The sequence below is a fragment of the Grosmannia clavigera genome (genome assembly GCF_000143105.1).
Source record: "Grosmannia clavigera kw1407 unplaced genomic scaffold GCSC_89, whole genome shotgun sequence".
Classification (NCBI taxonomy): domain Eukaryota; kingdom Fungi; phylum Ascomycota; class Sordariomycetes; order Ophiostomatales; family Ophiostomataceae; genus Leptographium; species Leptographium clavigerum.
In genome coordinates this window covers 249,419-265,747 of record NW_014040569.1, presented here as the reverse complement: position 1 = coordinate 265,747, position 16,329 = coordinate 249,419, and the positions used below count along the sequence as shown (strand labels likewise).

General features: G+C 56.4%; 7 protein-coding genes across 7 annotated transcripts; 4 read left to right on the top strand and 3 right to left on the bottom strand.

Annotated features, from left to right (window-relative positions):
• Positions 1-182: 182 nt before the first annotated feature.
• CMQ_5533 (ubiquitin-protein ligase) lies at positions 183-3,328 on the bottom strand (the record flags this gene model as incomplete). Its single annotated transcript, XM_014313120.1, has 7 exons — positions 183-282; positions 351-2,478; positions 2,605-2,738; positions 2,828-2,933; positions 3,011-3,049; positions 3,124-3,146; positions 3,294-3,328. The coding sequence occupies 7 exons, from the start codon at positions 3,326-3,328 to the stop codon at positions 183-185; spliced, it is 2,565 nt and encodes an 854-aa protein (XP_014168595.1).
• A 1,468-nt stretch (positions 3,329-4,796) lies between these two features.
• Positions 4,797-5,648, bottom strand: CMQ_5594 (rnp domain containing protein; the record flags this gene model as incomplete). Its single annotated transcript, XM_014313181.1, has 4 exons — positions 4,797-4,964; positions 5,042-5,129; positions 5,206-5,462; positions 5,577-5,648. 4 exons carry the CDS (start codon positions 5,646-5,648, stop codon positions 4,797-4,799), a joined length of 585 nt encoding a protein of 194 aa, XP_014168656.1.
• Positions 5,649-6,732: 1,084 nt separating this feature from the next.
• CMQ_5564 (uncharacterized protein) lies at positions 6,733-7,941 on the top strand (the record flags this gene model as incomplete). Its single annotated transcript, XM_014313151.1, has 1 exon — positions 6,733-7,941. One exon carries the CDS (start codon positions 6,733-6,735, stop codon positions 7,939-7,941), a length of 1,209 nt encoding a protein of 402 aa, XP_014168626.1.
• A 450-nt stretch (positions 7,942-8,391) lies between these two features.
• CMQ_5768 (actin cortical patch) lies at positions 8,392-10,364 on the top strand (the record flags this gene model as incomplete). The annotated part of the gene is made up of 2 exons (XM_014313355.1): positions 8,392-8,499; positions 8,589-10,364. The coding sequence occupies 2 exons, from the start codon at positions 8,392-8,394 to the stop codon at positions 10,362-10,364; spliced, it is 1,884 nt and encodes a 627-aa protein (XP_014168830.1).
• A 99-nt stretch (positions 10,365-10,463) lies between these two features.
• On the bottom strand, positions 10,464-11,159 carry CMQ_5648 (glycosyltransferase family; the record flags this gene model as incomplete). Its single annotated transcript, XM_014313235.1, has 1 exon — positions 10,464-11,159. The coding sequence occupies one exon, from the start codon at positions 11,157-11,159 to the stop codon at positions 10,464-10,466; it is 696 nt and encodes a 231-aa protein (XP_014168710.1).
• Positions 11,160-11,676: 517 nt separating this feature from the next.
• Positions 11,677-14,184, top strand: CMQ_5712 (uncharacterized protein; the record flags this gene model as incomplete). Its single annotated transcript, XM_014313299.1, has 1 exon — positions 11,677-14,184. The coding sequence occupies one exon, from the start codon at positions 11,677-11,679 to the stop codon at positions 14,182-14,184; it is 2,508 nt and encodes an 835-aa protein (XP_014168774.1).
• A 475-nt stretch (positions 14,185-14,659) lies between these two features.
• Positions 14,660-15,965, top strand: CMQ_5748 (37S ribosomal protein; the record flags this gene model as incomplete). Its single annotated transcript, XM_014313335.1, has 3 exons — positions 14,660-15,260; positions 15,319-15,605; positions 15,690-15,965. The coding sequence occupies 3 exons, from the start codon at positions 14,660-14,662 to the stop codon at positions 15,963-15,965; spliced, it is 1,164 nt and encodes a 387-aa protein (XP_014168810.1).
• Between the last annotated feature and the right edge of the window lie 364 nt (positions 15,966-16,329).

Genomic DNA, 16,329 nt, shown 5'->3' with positions numbered 1-16,329 from the left:
ACCGCAACAAGAAACACATGTCGATTTATAGTAGGAGAAGAAAAGGTCATCCAACGCGTGAGCTGAAATATCATATGGTGCTGAGGATTTGCGAGTTAAGCATTTATTTGTTCGTGAGCCATTCGCAGTCACAGAATCGACAAGAAACAACGGGACCGAAATAGAGTCGAACTCCAAAAACATTACTCCTGGCCAAAACCCATCGTTTCCTCCACGGCAATCGTCATCTTTCCTTGCAATTGTTCCAGGTTCTTGTACGGTGGTAGGTCCAGCCGGTTGAAACTAAGGGACACGATTAGCATCTTGCTCAGTTGCGGAAAGCGTTAAATGTTATCAGAACAAGAACATACCATGTATGTGCCTTTGGAAGCGTTTGGATATCTCCCGCCTTTTCGATTGTGAACCGTCTCGGACCGTCACTACCTTGGAGGTCCTTGAATCCGTTGACTGGGATTCGAGAAGTGCCCGTGGTAAACTGTAAGAGTCGAGACTTCTGTTCGCCGTCCCATGACCGAACAGTCTGCCAGAAGAACTGAATCACATCGTCCGACTCCGTGTAGCCGCGATAATCAGTGTGCTTCTTCCAGTCGTCAACGTCGATCTCCGCAATACCACCCATGAGCAGCTCCAGCTCGCGCTCGTCAAACACATTGATCAGGTCCTGCGGGATCAGCTCGTTGAAACCCTCCTTGAATGCCTGGAACTGCTCAGCAATCCGCTTCTGAATGCGCCACTTGACCATCAGATCAACGTATTCCTTCTTGTTCTCGTTGGTCACATCAATGTTGCGGCCATCCTCAATCAGATCTTCCACAGTGATGACACCAAAACGCTCGTCTTCGGTCGAAAAGGTCTGCTCCAAAATCCCCCCAGAAATGTCGTTGTCCAAGATCCATTGCAAAGAGCGGTGGAAATCAGCGTCGACACCCTCCATGTCAGCCAAAACGACCATCTTGCCCAGAATCATCTTATACAGAGCACCAATAAAAAAGGCGTCGAGGAAGCGGCGGTGAAAGATAGCGAGGCCGACAACGCGGCCAATAAACCGGAAGTAGTTCAGGTGCTCGGGATTGATTCCAGAGTGCGGGTTGATCTGCAGCGTGTAGTTGTCGTGCGCCGAGTACTCGAACAGGCAGTAAAACGGGTTGAACATCTCGTGCGATAGGAGGAAGAAAAACTCTCGTGACAGACCACCGTAATCCAAACCGTCTTCGCCGTCAAACTTTATCATCAGGCGTTTCTTCAGGTCCGTCGGCGACTGACGCGTGATCTCCGCAAATGAATCCTCAAAGATATGCGAGCGCCGCACCTTGATGTGGCACTGACCCGAGAGGATGCGCATAGCCGGCTGGGAGCGGAAGTAGATCAGCTTCCGTCGGAAGTCGCGCTTGTACTGCGGCACGTTCTGGTCCAGAGATGACGGCAGCCGAGGGTCGTCCCACGTCGTAGTCTTAGTATTGTGGTCGACAAAGTAGACACGGGCCGTGTTCGTAAGCCGCATTTCCCACCCACTAGGCAGGGGTCCCAGCTGAGAAACGGGCTGCTGCTGGATGACGCCATTTGCGTTGTTCTGGCCGCCGTACATACGAATGTACTGCTGCCGGCGAGGGTCGACCCACGTGGTTGTGCGTGTGTTGTGGTCGACAAAGTAGGCCCTGCCCTCGGGTGTCCATCTCTGCTCCCATCCTGGAGGCAGCTCCCCGGTGCCAGGACTAGTAGCACCCGTGTGCATCATGGTTGATGAGCTTGCGGTCTGGGCAGCCGCCTGCTGCGCTTGTTGCTGCTGCAGTGTTGGTGAATTTGCACCCGTGCGGTCCTCGGGTAGCGTCCGGTTCTGATGGCGCTGGCGCTCGACCTGGGTGGCCGCTTCCTGCTGGTTCGACCGTTCGACTGCGCCACCAGCCGTGGGCCGCGTCCAGCTTGTCGTCCGAGTGTTGTGGTCAACATAGTACTGTCTGCCTAGATTGTCCTCGCGTCGTTCCCAGCCGGGGGGCAGTCGACCCAGATGGTCCTCGAAAGGACTCATCGTGCTGGTGGTGCGTGCGTGCGAGCCGGCCGAGGCCCCGCCCGCAGCAGCGGTTCCAGAAGCTGGAGTCGTGGTGATCGCCGCGCTCGGAGCGCTTGCCGTACCAGAAGCGCCGTTGGGGGAGGGGGTAGGTGCAGCCACGCTTGCAGGGCGATGCGGCAAAGCAGTGCCGTTCGGGCTCAAGGCACCATTCGATCCGGCCGCAAACGACGGCGGTCTGTCAGACCGATCGACAGTGCTGGTTGACAAGGTTGATCCTGGTGTAGTGTTGACCGATACACGGCTGGACGAATGCGCAGACGCTTGATGAGACAACGACTGTTGCGAACCGTGAGGGGCGGGTTGGTTCTGGCGGATGGGCGCCGAAAGGTCGGTAGACAGATTGAGGATCAGCTTTCCGTGAACGACGAGGTTATCCGTAGATTTCTTCAAGTCAGGTGCGAGCATTTGATCTATATAAAGGGATTGTCAGCCATGTGCGTGGTGACTTTGTAAGTCGTGCATGCGGGGGGCGATGAGAACGGTGAAGTATTAATGAGAACCAGGAAAGGGCGCAAGATGATTAGGTAATCACTCACCGTCCGCGTCGGAAGCCAGTTCGATCACATCGCCAACGCGGATGTTGACAACGCCCAGGAAGCCTTGGTCCTTCTTCTTGAATTTCCTTTGATCAAACACTTGGACGGCCAATATGCTGTCTTCGTTTACTCGGCTGTAGCGTGGTGGTGCACAACGTTAGTGGCTGCTGGCGAGAGGACATCGAAGAACAAGAGCAAGGCAGGCAGGTAAAAAGATGCATACAAGTCAAAACTCTCGTTCCAATATGGGTTCAAGGTTCTTTTGCTAACGGATGTTGTCTTGGTTTGTTCGCCTCCAATCGTAGCGACGGCGAACGGGTCCGGGAAGCCTGAGAGAGTGAGACAACGAGGTCAGCCAAGAGCTTGAAACTGCAAAAACGCAGGACACAGAAGGGAGGGCACATACGAAAGACGTCTCGTTTGTAAAGGCCATCTGCAGCGATGACTAGAAGCAGAAAGGTTAATTAAGCTGGCCGGAACAAAACAGCCACGTCAGAGCACGGAGATGTAATGCCATACTTGTTACGCGAAGATTGGGCTGGCTGTATCCGAGAAGAGCTGTCAGTTCCATGTTCATGTTCCCATGTCGTCAAGGCAATACATGACTGGTCTGGCCTTGGAGCTTTGTCCGTAGAGGCTCCCGGTCACCCATTGCCGGCAAGGCTGTGGAAGCAGACAGGAGAACTTACGCTGAAAGCCCTGCATCTACCCGGCTGCTGCTCATAGCGAGACAGGCGAATGCATCAACAGCAGGCTGGGAAGGCTAGTGCAGGCAATCGAGACCAAAAAAGGCGATGGCGGATTTCGGGTCTGGTCGCTAGACACGTGGAGTGTTCAATCAACCGATGCAGGGGAGAGGTGGAGGCTGAAGTCGAAAGAAGTCCTGGTCGAAGTGTCGGATGGGTTGTGCAATCGAGCGGCGGGAAAGGGGAAGAAATGCCAAGCGAGTGCGATGATTCGACAGATGTCGACCAACGCAGCACAAGAAGCCCTTTCTTTCCGGAAGATGAGGGAGAGTGGCTGGCAGAAAGCGACAGTCAGGGGGCGAAAGAAGAATGACAAAGTTGCAGGCTCGTGGATTCGTCCTGAACTCGTTTCGTAAGGTGGAGTGCCCAGTTAGCGATAGCGTTGGGGCTGTGCTGTTTTTCCAACGCTACGGAGTACTCTGTACGCCTTTCCGCTTTCATTTGTTGCCTTTGCGTCAGCCCTCTTCGTCAGTCTTGAATTAGACGGCAACTCGGATTGATTCGGTCACGGCTGACAGTATCAACAAGCATTTGCAGCAGGCTGGCCACGCTCAGTAAGCAAAGGATGCAAGAGATAAGCAGGGAGGCCGTATGTGGAGGAAAAAGGGACAGTGCAACCGGGTGGACTCCAACGAATCGTGTCGTTGGATGAATGCTCGCCCAGACGAGGCGTTATGGAAGAGCGAAGGGCGCAAAGAGATTCACAAACAACGGTTTTGAATAGTGAAACAGTAAACACACTGAAAAGGCAAGAGGCAGCGCCGTTGCGGCTTCTTTTTGCAGGTCGCCGGATTGGGAGGGGACGAGCGTACGAGAAACCGAGGAGGCCTGCGGTCGCCAAAGGAGGGGAGGGGCGAACATGCAGCGCACATATCAGCGCATAGTAGTGACTCGCCTGCTACAAGGTCTCAGTCTAGGCCTTAGCGCTCGGTGTGGCTCTGGCCCGCCGCCCCCGCGGCTGTTGCCAGTGAGGGGTTCTGATTTTTAGCGCCGAGAAGCAGCCAGAAGCGTACGAGCATATGCTTGGCTGATAACGTAAGCTTGCCCGAATAGGCAGGCGTGAGCAGACATTGAAGATACCACCTTGCGCCATGTCTACGAAGTACGGAGTACTCCGTGCGGCCATTACGGAGTACGAGTACGGAGTATAGCACCTCAATCCGAGCATGCGAGCATGCGATACTACCGTCGTATTCCAAAAGAGCTGTATTAACCCCTTGCCAGGGACGTTGACTTGTACAGCATATTACCCGTCCGCCTGCGAGATCCTCCATCCAGAATAATCCGTCTTTTCCCCCCCGCGAGTTCATGCTATCGTACACGTCCAGGGAGGAGGACAGCTTATGGTCTCTTGGGGAACGCAACCCGACACGCCGTATTGCCTCCTGCGAGAACTCCCAATCAACAAGAGAAAAGACCGAGTCCGCACGGCCGTGGCAGATCAGTTCAGTAAGGTGCGAAGCCGCCTCGCCCACGGCCTCGATACCCGCCGCGATATCCGCCTCGGGGCATAAAACCGCCCCGACCAAAAGCCCCCCGTCCACCACCCCGGCCAAAACCGCCTCGTCCGCGGCCCCGGCTCATCCCAGGAATGTTCGTGCGCTTGGGCACGACCTACAGCCGGCGGAGCCGTATGGTTAGCTTGTAGCGATGCAGGAGGTGGGTGGATGCTTGGAGCCTGTCCCACTTACCTTGATGTTGCGGCCCTTGAAGACGCTCTCGTTCAGGACCAGCGCCTGGGCGACGAGGCTGGGCTCTGAGAACTCGACGTAGGCGTATCTGTGCACACGCATTAGCGGGCCGGACTGGGCCGAGCACAAGTGGTTGCATTTTGCATCGTTCTGTTCAGACGTACCCCTTGGGCTGTCCCGTAAACTTGTCCAGCAGGATGGTCACGCGGTTGATGGAGCCGCAGCTCTGGAAGTGTGCTTGGATCTCCTCGGGAGATGCGGAGTAGTCGACGTTGCCGACAAAGATGCTCCGCGAGTCGACATCCTCCTTGTTGTCGGCAAGCTCCTGGCTCTGATGCTCGGTGTCCTTCTGCATCTCGCGGAGTCGGGCGGCCTCCTCTTCCATCTCGGCAACGCGTCGCTTCATCGCCGAGATTTCCTCCTGCGCCTCCTCGTCAGGGTTTCATTTTCCTCTTCTCCTTTTCCATCTCCCGTTCAAGGCACATTTTCATGTTCGTCTCCTAGTCCTCCTCTTCGCCATGATGTTTGTTCTCACCTCGTCGTTGCCCACATCGAAGGATTTCTCCAGCGACTCGGTCGCTGACTCCTCTGGCTTCGTCTCAGACATTTTGCTCTATGTTTCCGCCGGTCAGGCTCTTCGTTTGCTTATGCCCGTCCTGCTATGAGGGGATGGCCCGATGACGTGTTGAGCTACGTAGCTCCTATGGCGGCGCGTGTCAGTAAAAGAAGCAAAAGAAGAGTTTTGAATCGGGTCGCCTGAGCGGTCGCAAAGCTCGTGGCTAGGGAACAATGAGAAACGCGAAACTGGATATGTTGCCGGGCTATTAAAAGCAAAAATGACAGCTTGCTGCTTTCGGATAAAACAAACGCAAGTGGCTCCCTTTCAAGCTCGATGACACGAAAGCAAAGATCGGTGTGAAGCAAGGCCACGCTGCGCGGCAAAAGCACCATGGGGAAGATAGACCTACCCGAATCGTTCCTGTGGGATGTGTTTCGGCGAAGACGCGATGCTTATTACAGCATTTCTCAGTGACTATCCAAGGCTTGCAGCAGAACACGATTGCGAACTACAAAAACTTTATGGCGTCTCTAATACTGAACCGTCTTGGGCGATAAGATATATGTCACGTGATTTTCGTCGTACACATCTTCGAGTATGTGTCGCAGCAGCAAACGCAGGTCTCTCTAGGAGGAAATTGTTTATAAAAGAAAAGAAACCCACTAAACTGAGAGTAGATTCCTGTGATATCTCTACGATCTGGCTCATTCTTGGCGTCTCAGTGGTTTCTCTCTCTCCCATGTACGGAGTATGATTAGAGCTAATAATTTTCAAGAACCCTGCTGCCTCATCTTAGACAAAAGACTCTCGTACAATCCCGATTTTTGCCCACGCTTCAAGCGATAGGGACGAAAGTTTTTTATATGTAGATTGGTAGCAATGATATAATGGGAAGGAAAGGCGGTGCCTAGAAAACTTGTAGTTGGTATGCGAACTTTGTGGTAGAAGACATCAATCTGAGGCCAAAGTGAAGACCAGACTGAAAAAATCTGCCCACAAGAGGTGATCGCTCTGTGAAACATAGAGCAAACTGTTTAGGGTTTCTCTCCCTTTTTTTCTAATCATTTTTCTCTGGTTGTCTGTGTGCGTTCCTGTCGTGCCCGCGCTCGCTACACACCAACACACGTCAACGATGGCAGACGTTCCACCGGTATCCAAAGACGGCTTCACATTCTCTGGAGAGCTCTATGCTGAGACCACCGGTCACAAGCTTCACCGACGTGCGATGGCAGCGGAGCTCCGGGCTCTGTATAAGTCTAATGATGAGAAGGACTATCCGGGTCACTGGTACGAGGCACAGCTGATGCACTATGGCCTGCGACGGTCGAGAGTGAAGAGCACGGCAAAGATGCGTCTCTTCGAGTTCGTGGTCAAGCGATATGACAGGTTCTGCGTGCCCCCGGATATCTTGAAGATCAAGGCGCAACTGAGGACCGAATGGCGCAGGAACTTGCGACAGGCGCGGAGGAACCAGAACATGAACAGACAGAACAGTGGGCCTGCAGTAGAACCCCATGCGGCCAATTGGGAGAACATGGATGGTCCCAGAGGCAGCAATATGTACGATGGCTCGGGCGTCAATTCAGCCATCACAGCTCCAGAAGGCTACAACGTCACGCTGTCGATCCGATCCAAAGACCGACAGCAGTCTGGACAGGGCAATGCGGGCCAGGCACAACACGCTGGACCATCTACACCGGGACAGAGCTGGCAAGCAAATGGGACGCCGAGGGAGGTCATGACTCCGGCCGGAAGAGCACAGAACACGGGACAAGTTGGGCTGCCATCTCACAACAACACGAGCGCAGAGGCACATGACCACCATAAAAAGAAGAAGAAGAAGAAGAATCTTTGGGTGGACAGAGGTGCTCAGGGTCATGCCGGCAACCAGAATAGCAATAATTGGGTAAGCAACCAGGCCAATCAGATCAATCAGGCCTACCAGGCCAACTCAAACAGCCAGAAGGACCAGAGAGGTGCATGGCAAGTGGAAAACCAGAGACGGAGGCACCACCAGATGCAACAGCAAAACATGCGATTCCCGCGAGCCCCACAAACGCCCACAGCAGCTAGAGCTTTCTACGGCAACCAGACGCCCCAAAATGTGTCTTCACATCGGCAGACAACACCAGGGCAGCGGACAGGCACTCTGACGAATGGATGGTCGTCCCCTTACCAGCCGTATGCAGGACGACTAGAAACGCCGCAACAGATGCCTCTTCCGCCGGCCTGCGGCGGCTCTTGCATGCAGCGAAACAACGGCCAGAACAGACATATGCAAGGACGAGATACACCTGCACAAGCTGGAGGCAGTGGGCCAAGACACGTCCACTTCCGATAAGATGGTCAGCAAAGCAGTTACGTAAGATAATGTATAAGCCTGATGCCGGGACTGGCAGACATGCGAAGAAGGGGTAACAATGGTTTGAGGGGTGTTTTGTCATGTTGCCTAAGGATCTGGTGGGACATCAGTCTACTTTACAGTATGTACCCGTATGTAAGATATCGTTGTAGTTTCCCCCCGTAGGTTCCGCAGCTTGACTAATGGATTGTTCCCAGTTTCAGCCGGCACTAGGCCTAGGCTCGCTTAATGCACTAACGGCCAGGGCGTCCTAGCGCCTGTTGCAGGTAGCCCCGCAAGAAATGCCCCTCCAAGCCAAAAGGCCAGCTTCAATTTGGAGGTGTCTGGCTGGCTAGCTTGTCCAGGCAGCAAGATTGCACGGAAGTCGAGGAGCGTCTGGGTGATTTCAGTGACGACAAGAGTTCCTACAGAAGCTAGCATTGACAGACGATGGCGATGATTTCGGTGGAGAAGATTCTGGCGGCGGCGCCGGTGACGATTCGGGGACAGCCAACGCAGCTCTCGGCGGATGCCAAGGGCGAGCGGATAGCATATGCAGTAAGAATGACCAAAAGACTGCGAGAGTAGAAGGAGAAGAGGGGATGAGAGGAGAAGAAGAAGCAGAAACACAGTACTGACGATCACAGTCGGGCAAGTCGATCTTTGTGCGGCGGATCGACGAGCCGGCCGAGTGCAAGCAGTACACAGGCCACACGGCGGCGACGACGGTGGCGCGGTTCTCGCCGTCGGGCTTCTACGTGGCCAGCGGCGACGTGTCGGGCAAGGTGCGGGTGTGGGATGCGGTCGAGGCAGTCAACACCAAGGGCGAGTACGGGATCGTGTCGGGGCGGATCAACGACATTGGATGGGACGGCGACAGCCAACGTATTATTGCGGTGGGCGACGGGCGCGAGCGATTTGGCCACTGCATCACGGCCGACAGCGGCAACAGCGTGGGCGAGGTGAGCGGCCACAGCAAGGTGGTGAACGCGGTGGCACTGCGGCAACAGCGGCCGTTGCGGGCGGCCACCGTGTCGGACGACGGCTCCATGTGCTTCTTGCACGGAGCGCCCTTCAAGTTCAACGCCAAGACCGACAACCTGCACCGGGGCTTTGTTTTTGGCGCGGCCTTTTCGCCCGATGGCAGCCGTCTGGTGACGGTGGGCGCCGACCGTCGCATCCAGCTGTACGACGGCAAGACGGGCGAGCCGACGGGAACTGTGGGCAGCAGCAGCGGTGACGACGCCCACACGGGCAGCATCTTTGCCGTCAGCTGGGCCGCTGACTCACGGCGTCTCGTCACGGCCAGCGCCGACCAGACCGTGCGGGCTTGGGACGTCGACTCGGGCAGCCTGCTGCAGCTCTGGCGGCCTGGCAACAGCAGCAGCGAAGCCGGCGTGGTGGCCAGCGTGGCCGACCAGCAGGTCGGCGTCGTCTGGCCGCACGGTCGCAGCGATGACCTCATCATCAGCATCAGCCTCAGCGGTGACCTCAACTATCTCGTGCCCGGCCAGGACCGCCCCCTTCGTGTCGTCCAGGGCCACAACAAGTCCATCACTGCCCTGGGTGCTGCCTCGGACGATAAGGGCCTCGACCTGTGGACCGGCAGCTTTGATGGCCGTGTCTGCCACTGGGACGTGGCTGCTGGCAAGGCCGCCCTCGTCGACGGCCAGGCACACTCGAACCAGGTCAGCCAGTTTGCCGCGGCCGATGGCCACACCTGGAGCGTCGGCTGGGACGACACCCTGCGCACCGTCGACGAGGCTGCTCGCACGTTTACTGGCTCCGAGGGTGTCCAGCTGGGCGCCCAGCCGCTCGGCGTGGCCGCTGTCTCGACCGGTCATGTGTACGTCTCGTTGGCTTCGGGCAAGATTGTCGTCTACCGGCAGGACCGTCTCGTCGGCGAGCTGGCCACCGAGGGCTACACGCCGGCTGCCATTGCTGCCCATGGCACCGTCGTGGCTGTCAGCAGCCCATCTGACCCGCTCGTCCGCATCTACAAAGCCGACAACGACGGCAGCAGCAGCAAGCTCACGGCCGTACAGCAACTCACTGGCTCGACGGCCCCTGTCACCGCCCTCGCCTTCTCGGCTGACGGCACACATCTCGCGGCCGGCAACTCCGGCGGCAAGATCGTTGCCTACGACACTGCTTCCTGGGCCGTGGCCACTGATCGCTGGTCGGCCCACACTGCCCGCGTCACCGCCATTGCCTGGAACGCTGCTGGCACCCACGCGGCCAGCGGTGCCCTCGACACCAACGTCTTTGTCTGGAGTCTGGCCAAGCCCGGCACCCGGGTCAAGGCACTCAATGCTCACAAGGACGGCGTCAACGGCATCGCCTGGGTCGATGGTGGCTCCAAGATCGCCAGTGCCGGCGTCGATGCTGCCGTCAAGATCTGGAACGTGCAAGGACTGCAGTGAGTCGTACAGCTTGCTTGTAGGAATACATAGAATACATGGGCAAGCATACGCCTGCCAATCGCCCTAAATGAGAGTAGTATCCAAGCACTTTCTTCCCATTCAGTCCAGCTGCACCAACGTCGCTTCTGGTGCCGGCAGGCCACAGCTGCTGGCAGCCACGGCCGCCCAGTCGAACAGTCCGCTGCGCTCGGACTCGGCTATGGGGAACTGGTCCGGCTCCGGCTGCCGGAATCGGCCGGCCAGCAGGTCCAGGTCAGCGTTCTCGACCGCCCGCTCGACCGCGTCCTGGAGTCGGCCTAGCTCGCCCTTGATAGCCCAGCCGGCCGTCTGCACTGCCTCGGCCAGCTCCTCCTGGTGGTTTCCCAGCAGTGCCCCGTTGGCCACCACCACCAGTGGAATGTCCATGCGCACCGTGTCCAGAATCGACCCCGATCCTGCGTGCGAGATCACCACGCCCGGCCGCCGCTCGCCAACTCGACCCCGGCATGGCACCATCGCTGACGGGATGTCGGCCGTGTACGAGAACGTCTTCACGGCTGGCCACCGGCTCGACGTCTGCTGTCTCTCTTCCGTCAGCTGCCGCATCCGCGTCTGAACCGCGTCTTGGTCCGGCCCCGTCTGTACCAGCAGCTCTGCGAAGCCCTTGGCACCCAGGAAGTCGAGAAAGTCCGCGCTCAGAATCTCTTCCAGCAAACGATAAAAACTCGCCGTGGCGCCCACCGTCACAAAGCATCTCCTTCCAAACGGATTGTCAGTCTTGTAGGCCTCGACGCCCTGCTCCTGTTGCTGCGACATAATCGTGGTTGGTCAGGTCCTTTGTAATTCCCGTGATGCTTCTTTATTTAATCGTGGCAGCTGTCAAGTCCAAGGCCGGAGGGTTTCATTAAATAAAGTAGTGGTCCGTGCGTCTGCAGTGGCGCTAATTGATGACCCATCTTGTAAGCAGCGTAGGGCTGTTGTTCTGTATCTCACCTGTATGTGGACAGTATTCGCTTCTTTCGACTTCTGTCTTCTTCTCTCGTTTCCGTGGAAAGTCAGGAGCTTTGTGTTACGTGGGGGATTATGCGAGGACTGTTTTGATTTTTCTGATTTTTCTGATTTTTTTTAAAAATATTTTTTTCTCGGCCCTATATCTTGCGTATAGGTAGACGCTTATGAAATTTCACCCAACATTACGACTAGAAGATTTCCTCTTCAATGCCCTCTTCTCTTTACTCTCGCAGAAACACTTCCGTCTTCTAGTCGGAAGCACAAGCACAGCGTTTTCCGACTTGTGTCTCCTTTCCTTTCGTGTATCGGCACCCTGCCTATCATGGCTTCCCAACTTCACTCGGCCTGGTGGCGTCAAAGTATCACGGCGGAAGAATTTTGTGACCGAAGCGGACTCGATGGGTTTGAGAAGGCCTACTTCGTGCACCTGTTCAAGGAAAGAAAGCGAAAGGGGCATACTTTGGCCGAATTTATTATCGAGTTTGCATCATTTAATTTGAGCAAACACCCGGGCATCATGACCATCCAAGATCCTGACAATGTGGTCCATCTATGGCTGGAAATGATTCAAGAACGCAAGACGGCCTCGGCGGATGAAACTAATTCTTTCTACCGCAAGCTTCTTGCAAAATATGAAGCCAAGGAGACGAAGGGGCAGGCAACTGCTTGGAATGAAAGTGAAACCAGACGACGATCGGCAGCATTCGACAGAGCAGAAAAATCAACTGCTAGTCACGGCTACCCCAGTTTTGCCGTCATCGAGGAGCTGCGAGGCCAGTTCGCTCAGTACGTTGACGCCCCCTCTTTATGGATGGGGCCGTACACCACAATCATCGGCCCCTCGGGGATTGGCAAGACCTTTACCATCAAGCAGTTTGCCGTACGCCACGGCTTCTACGTGGCGTATTCCAACCTTGCTTCTGCGCAGTCAAAGTGTTACCCACGGCCTGTTGTGGTTGGCGAGCTTCCTCTGATGACAAACAAATCCGACCGCGCAAGTCTGGTGAAGACCTGGATAAAATTCCTGGATCTGCAGCTTCATCTGGTTCGTTGCAGCCAGCAGAACGGCATCACCGCTCCGGGGTTGTTTTCTTTGATGACCTCGGCCGAACCCGATATTGTCCAGAAGCGATGGCCTCTACAGACCTCCTCAGAAGCTACAATGCAAGAAAATCTGGCTGCCTGCAAGGATGTGTTGCTCAAACACGGCCAAAATTCGTTGCCTTTTACAGATCCAAAAGAGCGAGACGACGCCTTCACAATTATCTGTCTAGACGAGGCACGAGCACTGCTACACGACGATTCTGACAACATGTCCTTTCGAGCCCTGCGCGAAGCGGCCGGGAAAGTGTTCGAGGACAACCAAAGTGCGCCGTTCTTCATAATCCTGCTCGACACAACCTCTCGTATCAGCCATTTTGTGCCGCCCGTAGAGCAAGACCCATCGAGAAAGTTCAGCGAAAAAACCGTCTTTCCGCCCATATATCGAATCGATACTTGGGACATATTGGCGGACAGGAGCCCGCACGATGCCGATGGGTCGGATGCCTCTGTGACGAAGCTGTTCTCGTATGGCCGTCCGCTCTGGGCTGCGAACATGGAGGCTGGTGACAGCCTCGGCGAGCTGGTACGGCTCGCTGCAAACAAGATGGCAGGCAACACAGATGCTCGACTTTTGGCCTTGCTGTCCTGTCGAGTTAATTTCTACATCACTTCGCGCCAGCTGGCAGAGACGCTCGTCGCCTCTTGGATGCGGTATCTCGTATCCTTTTCAGACGACAACACCATGCTTACGGTGCAGCCTAGTGAGCCTGTCCTCGCATATGTTTCGTCCAGAGAGCTTCAAGATCCTGCGGTGCGGCTACGCTGTGTCAAGGCGTGGTTTAGCAACCTGCAGAAGGGCGCCTGCAACCTTGGCGATTCCGGAGAGATGATCGCGGCCCTGGTCCTGCTGTTTGCAGCCGATTACGTCTCCCGGCCTCTGGAGTCACGACCCCATTCTAGGAGCATGAGGGACCTCTGGACATCCTTCCTTGGATCTTCGAGCTGGTTGGCTGTCGAGCGGCGTTATTCGAACGCTCCGAATATCGTGCATACACTCGAGAACGGCATGATCTTTTACAACCACTTCGTCCGGACGAGTCACATCCCAACCATGGACGACCTAGCCTTGGCGTATAGACAAGGAGCCGCTCTTTTTCTTCCTACAAACTTTCCAGGGATGGATATCGCCATCCCGATCTGCATGGGAGATGACGAGGATCTGGCCATTCTGCTGATTCAAGTGAAAAATCGACAGGCAGATAGCCCGACCGACGGGCTGAGACGGGCATTGACAGAGGATCTGGAAAAGGCCCGAAAGGCGCTTGTCGGTGTAGCCCACCCAGAGTGTGTTGTGCTGGGCCTGGCAATGTGCCTCCGATGTGACGGCGATCCATTGATTGATATCAAGGTCCCCCCCGCACCGCGCAAGAAGATACCGGGGACGGAAAAGGCATCGTCAGTGGCATCGGCCAGCACCAGAGCCGCGGCGGGAGCACCCTCAAACCTGATCGGCATCGTGTTCGGGCTAGGCAAGGATGTGTATCCATGCCTTGGAAAAATCAATGCCGGCCGCCCAGAGCAGACGGCCATGGCTCGAGTCTGCAGTCTATTTCAGGACATCCTGGAAAGATGGCCTGACTTCTACCCGGACAGGGACACACAATCAGCTTATGCGAGGAGACTTCTATATCCTTTCTATGGCGGAAAGGATGGAGAGAAACAAATCGAAGCGGGGCCGGCAGTCCCTGAGGCTGGTGGCAATGAGTTGGACTTGTATGACGAGTAGACGACTCAGCCTTTTGCTGGTGGTTGGCTGTTCTGATGTTTTGTGTGTGGCATATATATCCTGCTGATCAAGGACTGGGACGCAATTGGCTGGTCAGGGAAGAAGGCATAAGAGAGTTTGGCCTAGTGGCATTTAGAGAATCTTCCGATCCCTTATGTGAAGCTGTTCGGTTTGTGATATAGGTAGTCTAATTGTTGAAGCCTTGAACTGCTGGCTAGGATTGAATGGTGCGACATCCCAACATTGTTCGTTTAAACATCTACAATGGATGTAAGCCAAGACTGGCTCTGCAAGGGAAAGAGTGGTCCGTGCACAGGGCCGTTTGTTTTGCACGTGACATGTAAATTTTCAGGAATCGGCACACAATTCCTAGGCCAACGTCAGTAAAGCAGAGGCGACACACGACGCACGACGCACGCCCACGCACGTCCACACACGTCCAGGGGCCGAGACGGAGTCAATTGCAACCGGAAGTATGGCAAGCACGGTTCAGTCGCTACAGCTCTGCGTGCGCAGATGCTGTGCAGGAGCAGCGGCTCGACGGGGAGGAGCCAGAGCAGGGATCCGAACGACGACATCAGCAGCAGCAGCAGCAATAGTCGGGGCACGGCAGCTGTCAAGCACGAGCGGGCGTCGGTATGCGCGGGAAGGCGGGGACGGCGGCGGGGACGGTGCGGGCGGCAAGGACCAGGCGCTGGAGCCGTGGGAGGTGGAGCTGATGGCCAAAGAGGCAGCTAGCGAGCGGATCATGACGATCTCGGAGGCGCTGCGGGCGACGCTGACGGCGGAGCAGCGAGCCGGTCTGGCAGAGGCTAAGGGAGCGGGGACCGAGCAGGAGGCACGGCTGCTCGTGGAGATGCGGCGAGAGTTTGCGCTGGGACGACGAGGCACGCCGCGGAAGCGGAACACGTTCTGGAACGAGGAGGAGCCAGACGGCGAGCTGATCACGGACGAGGTGGGCGAAGACGAGTTCCGCGGCGACGACATTACGAGCATGGCACACGGCAAGCTGGACGAGCTGCGCGAGCGGCGACACTATGCGCGGCTGGCAGCATGGGAGATGCCACTTTTGTCGAGTGAGTTTTTTCTTCCTCTTTCCCTTTCAATACGTAAAACCCTCGCTTACGTCCCCAGAACTGGCAAAACCATTTGAGCCGCCGACGGCCGACATGCCGCTACGCTTCCGCTTCACGTCGTACCTGGGCGAGTTCCACCCGGCCGAGAAGAAGGTGGTGGTGGAGTTCTGTCCGGCGGACCTGGGCTTGACGGACGTGCAGCAGCGGAAGCTGACTAAGCTGGTGGGCGCGCGCTACAACCCGGAGACGGAGATTGTGCGGATGAGCTGCGAGCAGTTTGAGCACCAGGCGCAGAACAAGCGGTACTTGGGCGACCTGGTGGAGAAGCTGGTGGCCGAAGCCAAGGTGAGTGGATTGTGGGGAGAGAGAGAGAAGAGAGACAGAGAAAGAGAGAAAGAGAGAAAGAGAGAAAGTCAAGCTAACGGTCAGGACCCTGCCGACACGTTGGAGGACATCCCGCTCGACACGCGGCACCACACGTTCAAGACCAAGCCCAAGTTCCCCAAGGCGTGGCGGCTGACGGAGGAGCGACGCCAGCAGCTGCAGGCATTGCGCGCACAGGCCTTCCTAGCCGACCAGCAGAAGATGGCCCAGGGCACGCTGGTGGACGGGGCCCAGCGCGTGGCGGCTTCGCTGGCGGCGCCGGCAGCGTCGGACAGCCCGCTGGCAGACAAGGTGGCCGAGCTAGTGCGAGCACGGCGATAGGGGTGGTGGTAGGCTGGAAATGCTGGGGAGAATGCTGGCGAAAGTGGCTGGCTGGGAAGCAGAAGGCTGACAGCAGGACATCTACAACGGCCGATGCGAGACATGCATGTGATACACGTGCCAGCATGTATCAGTACAGGAATATACAAAGTGAAACCGACAGTCCGAACGACTGCATGCATCCAACGTCCAGGATCGCTTCTCCTCCTTTTCGCTTCTCCTCTTTAGCCGTTGGCGCGTCATACGTTTGGCAGGCGGGCCTCGGTCCGATGACTAAGCATAACTGTGTGGGCAGCTGTCCCTGCCCGAAGTGTTTAAAGCTCTGGGGGTGATCGGATTCGGCTTCATCCCGTTCATCCCGCTG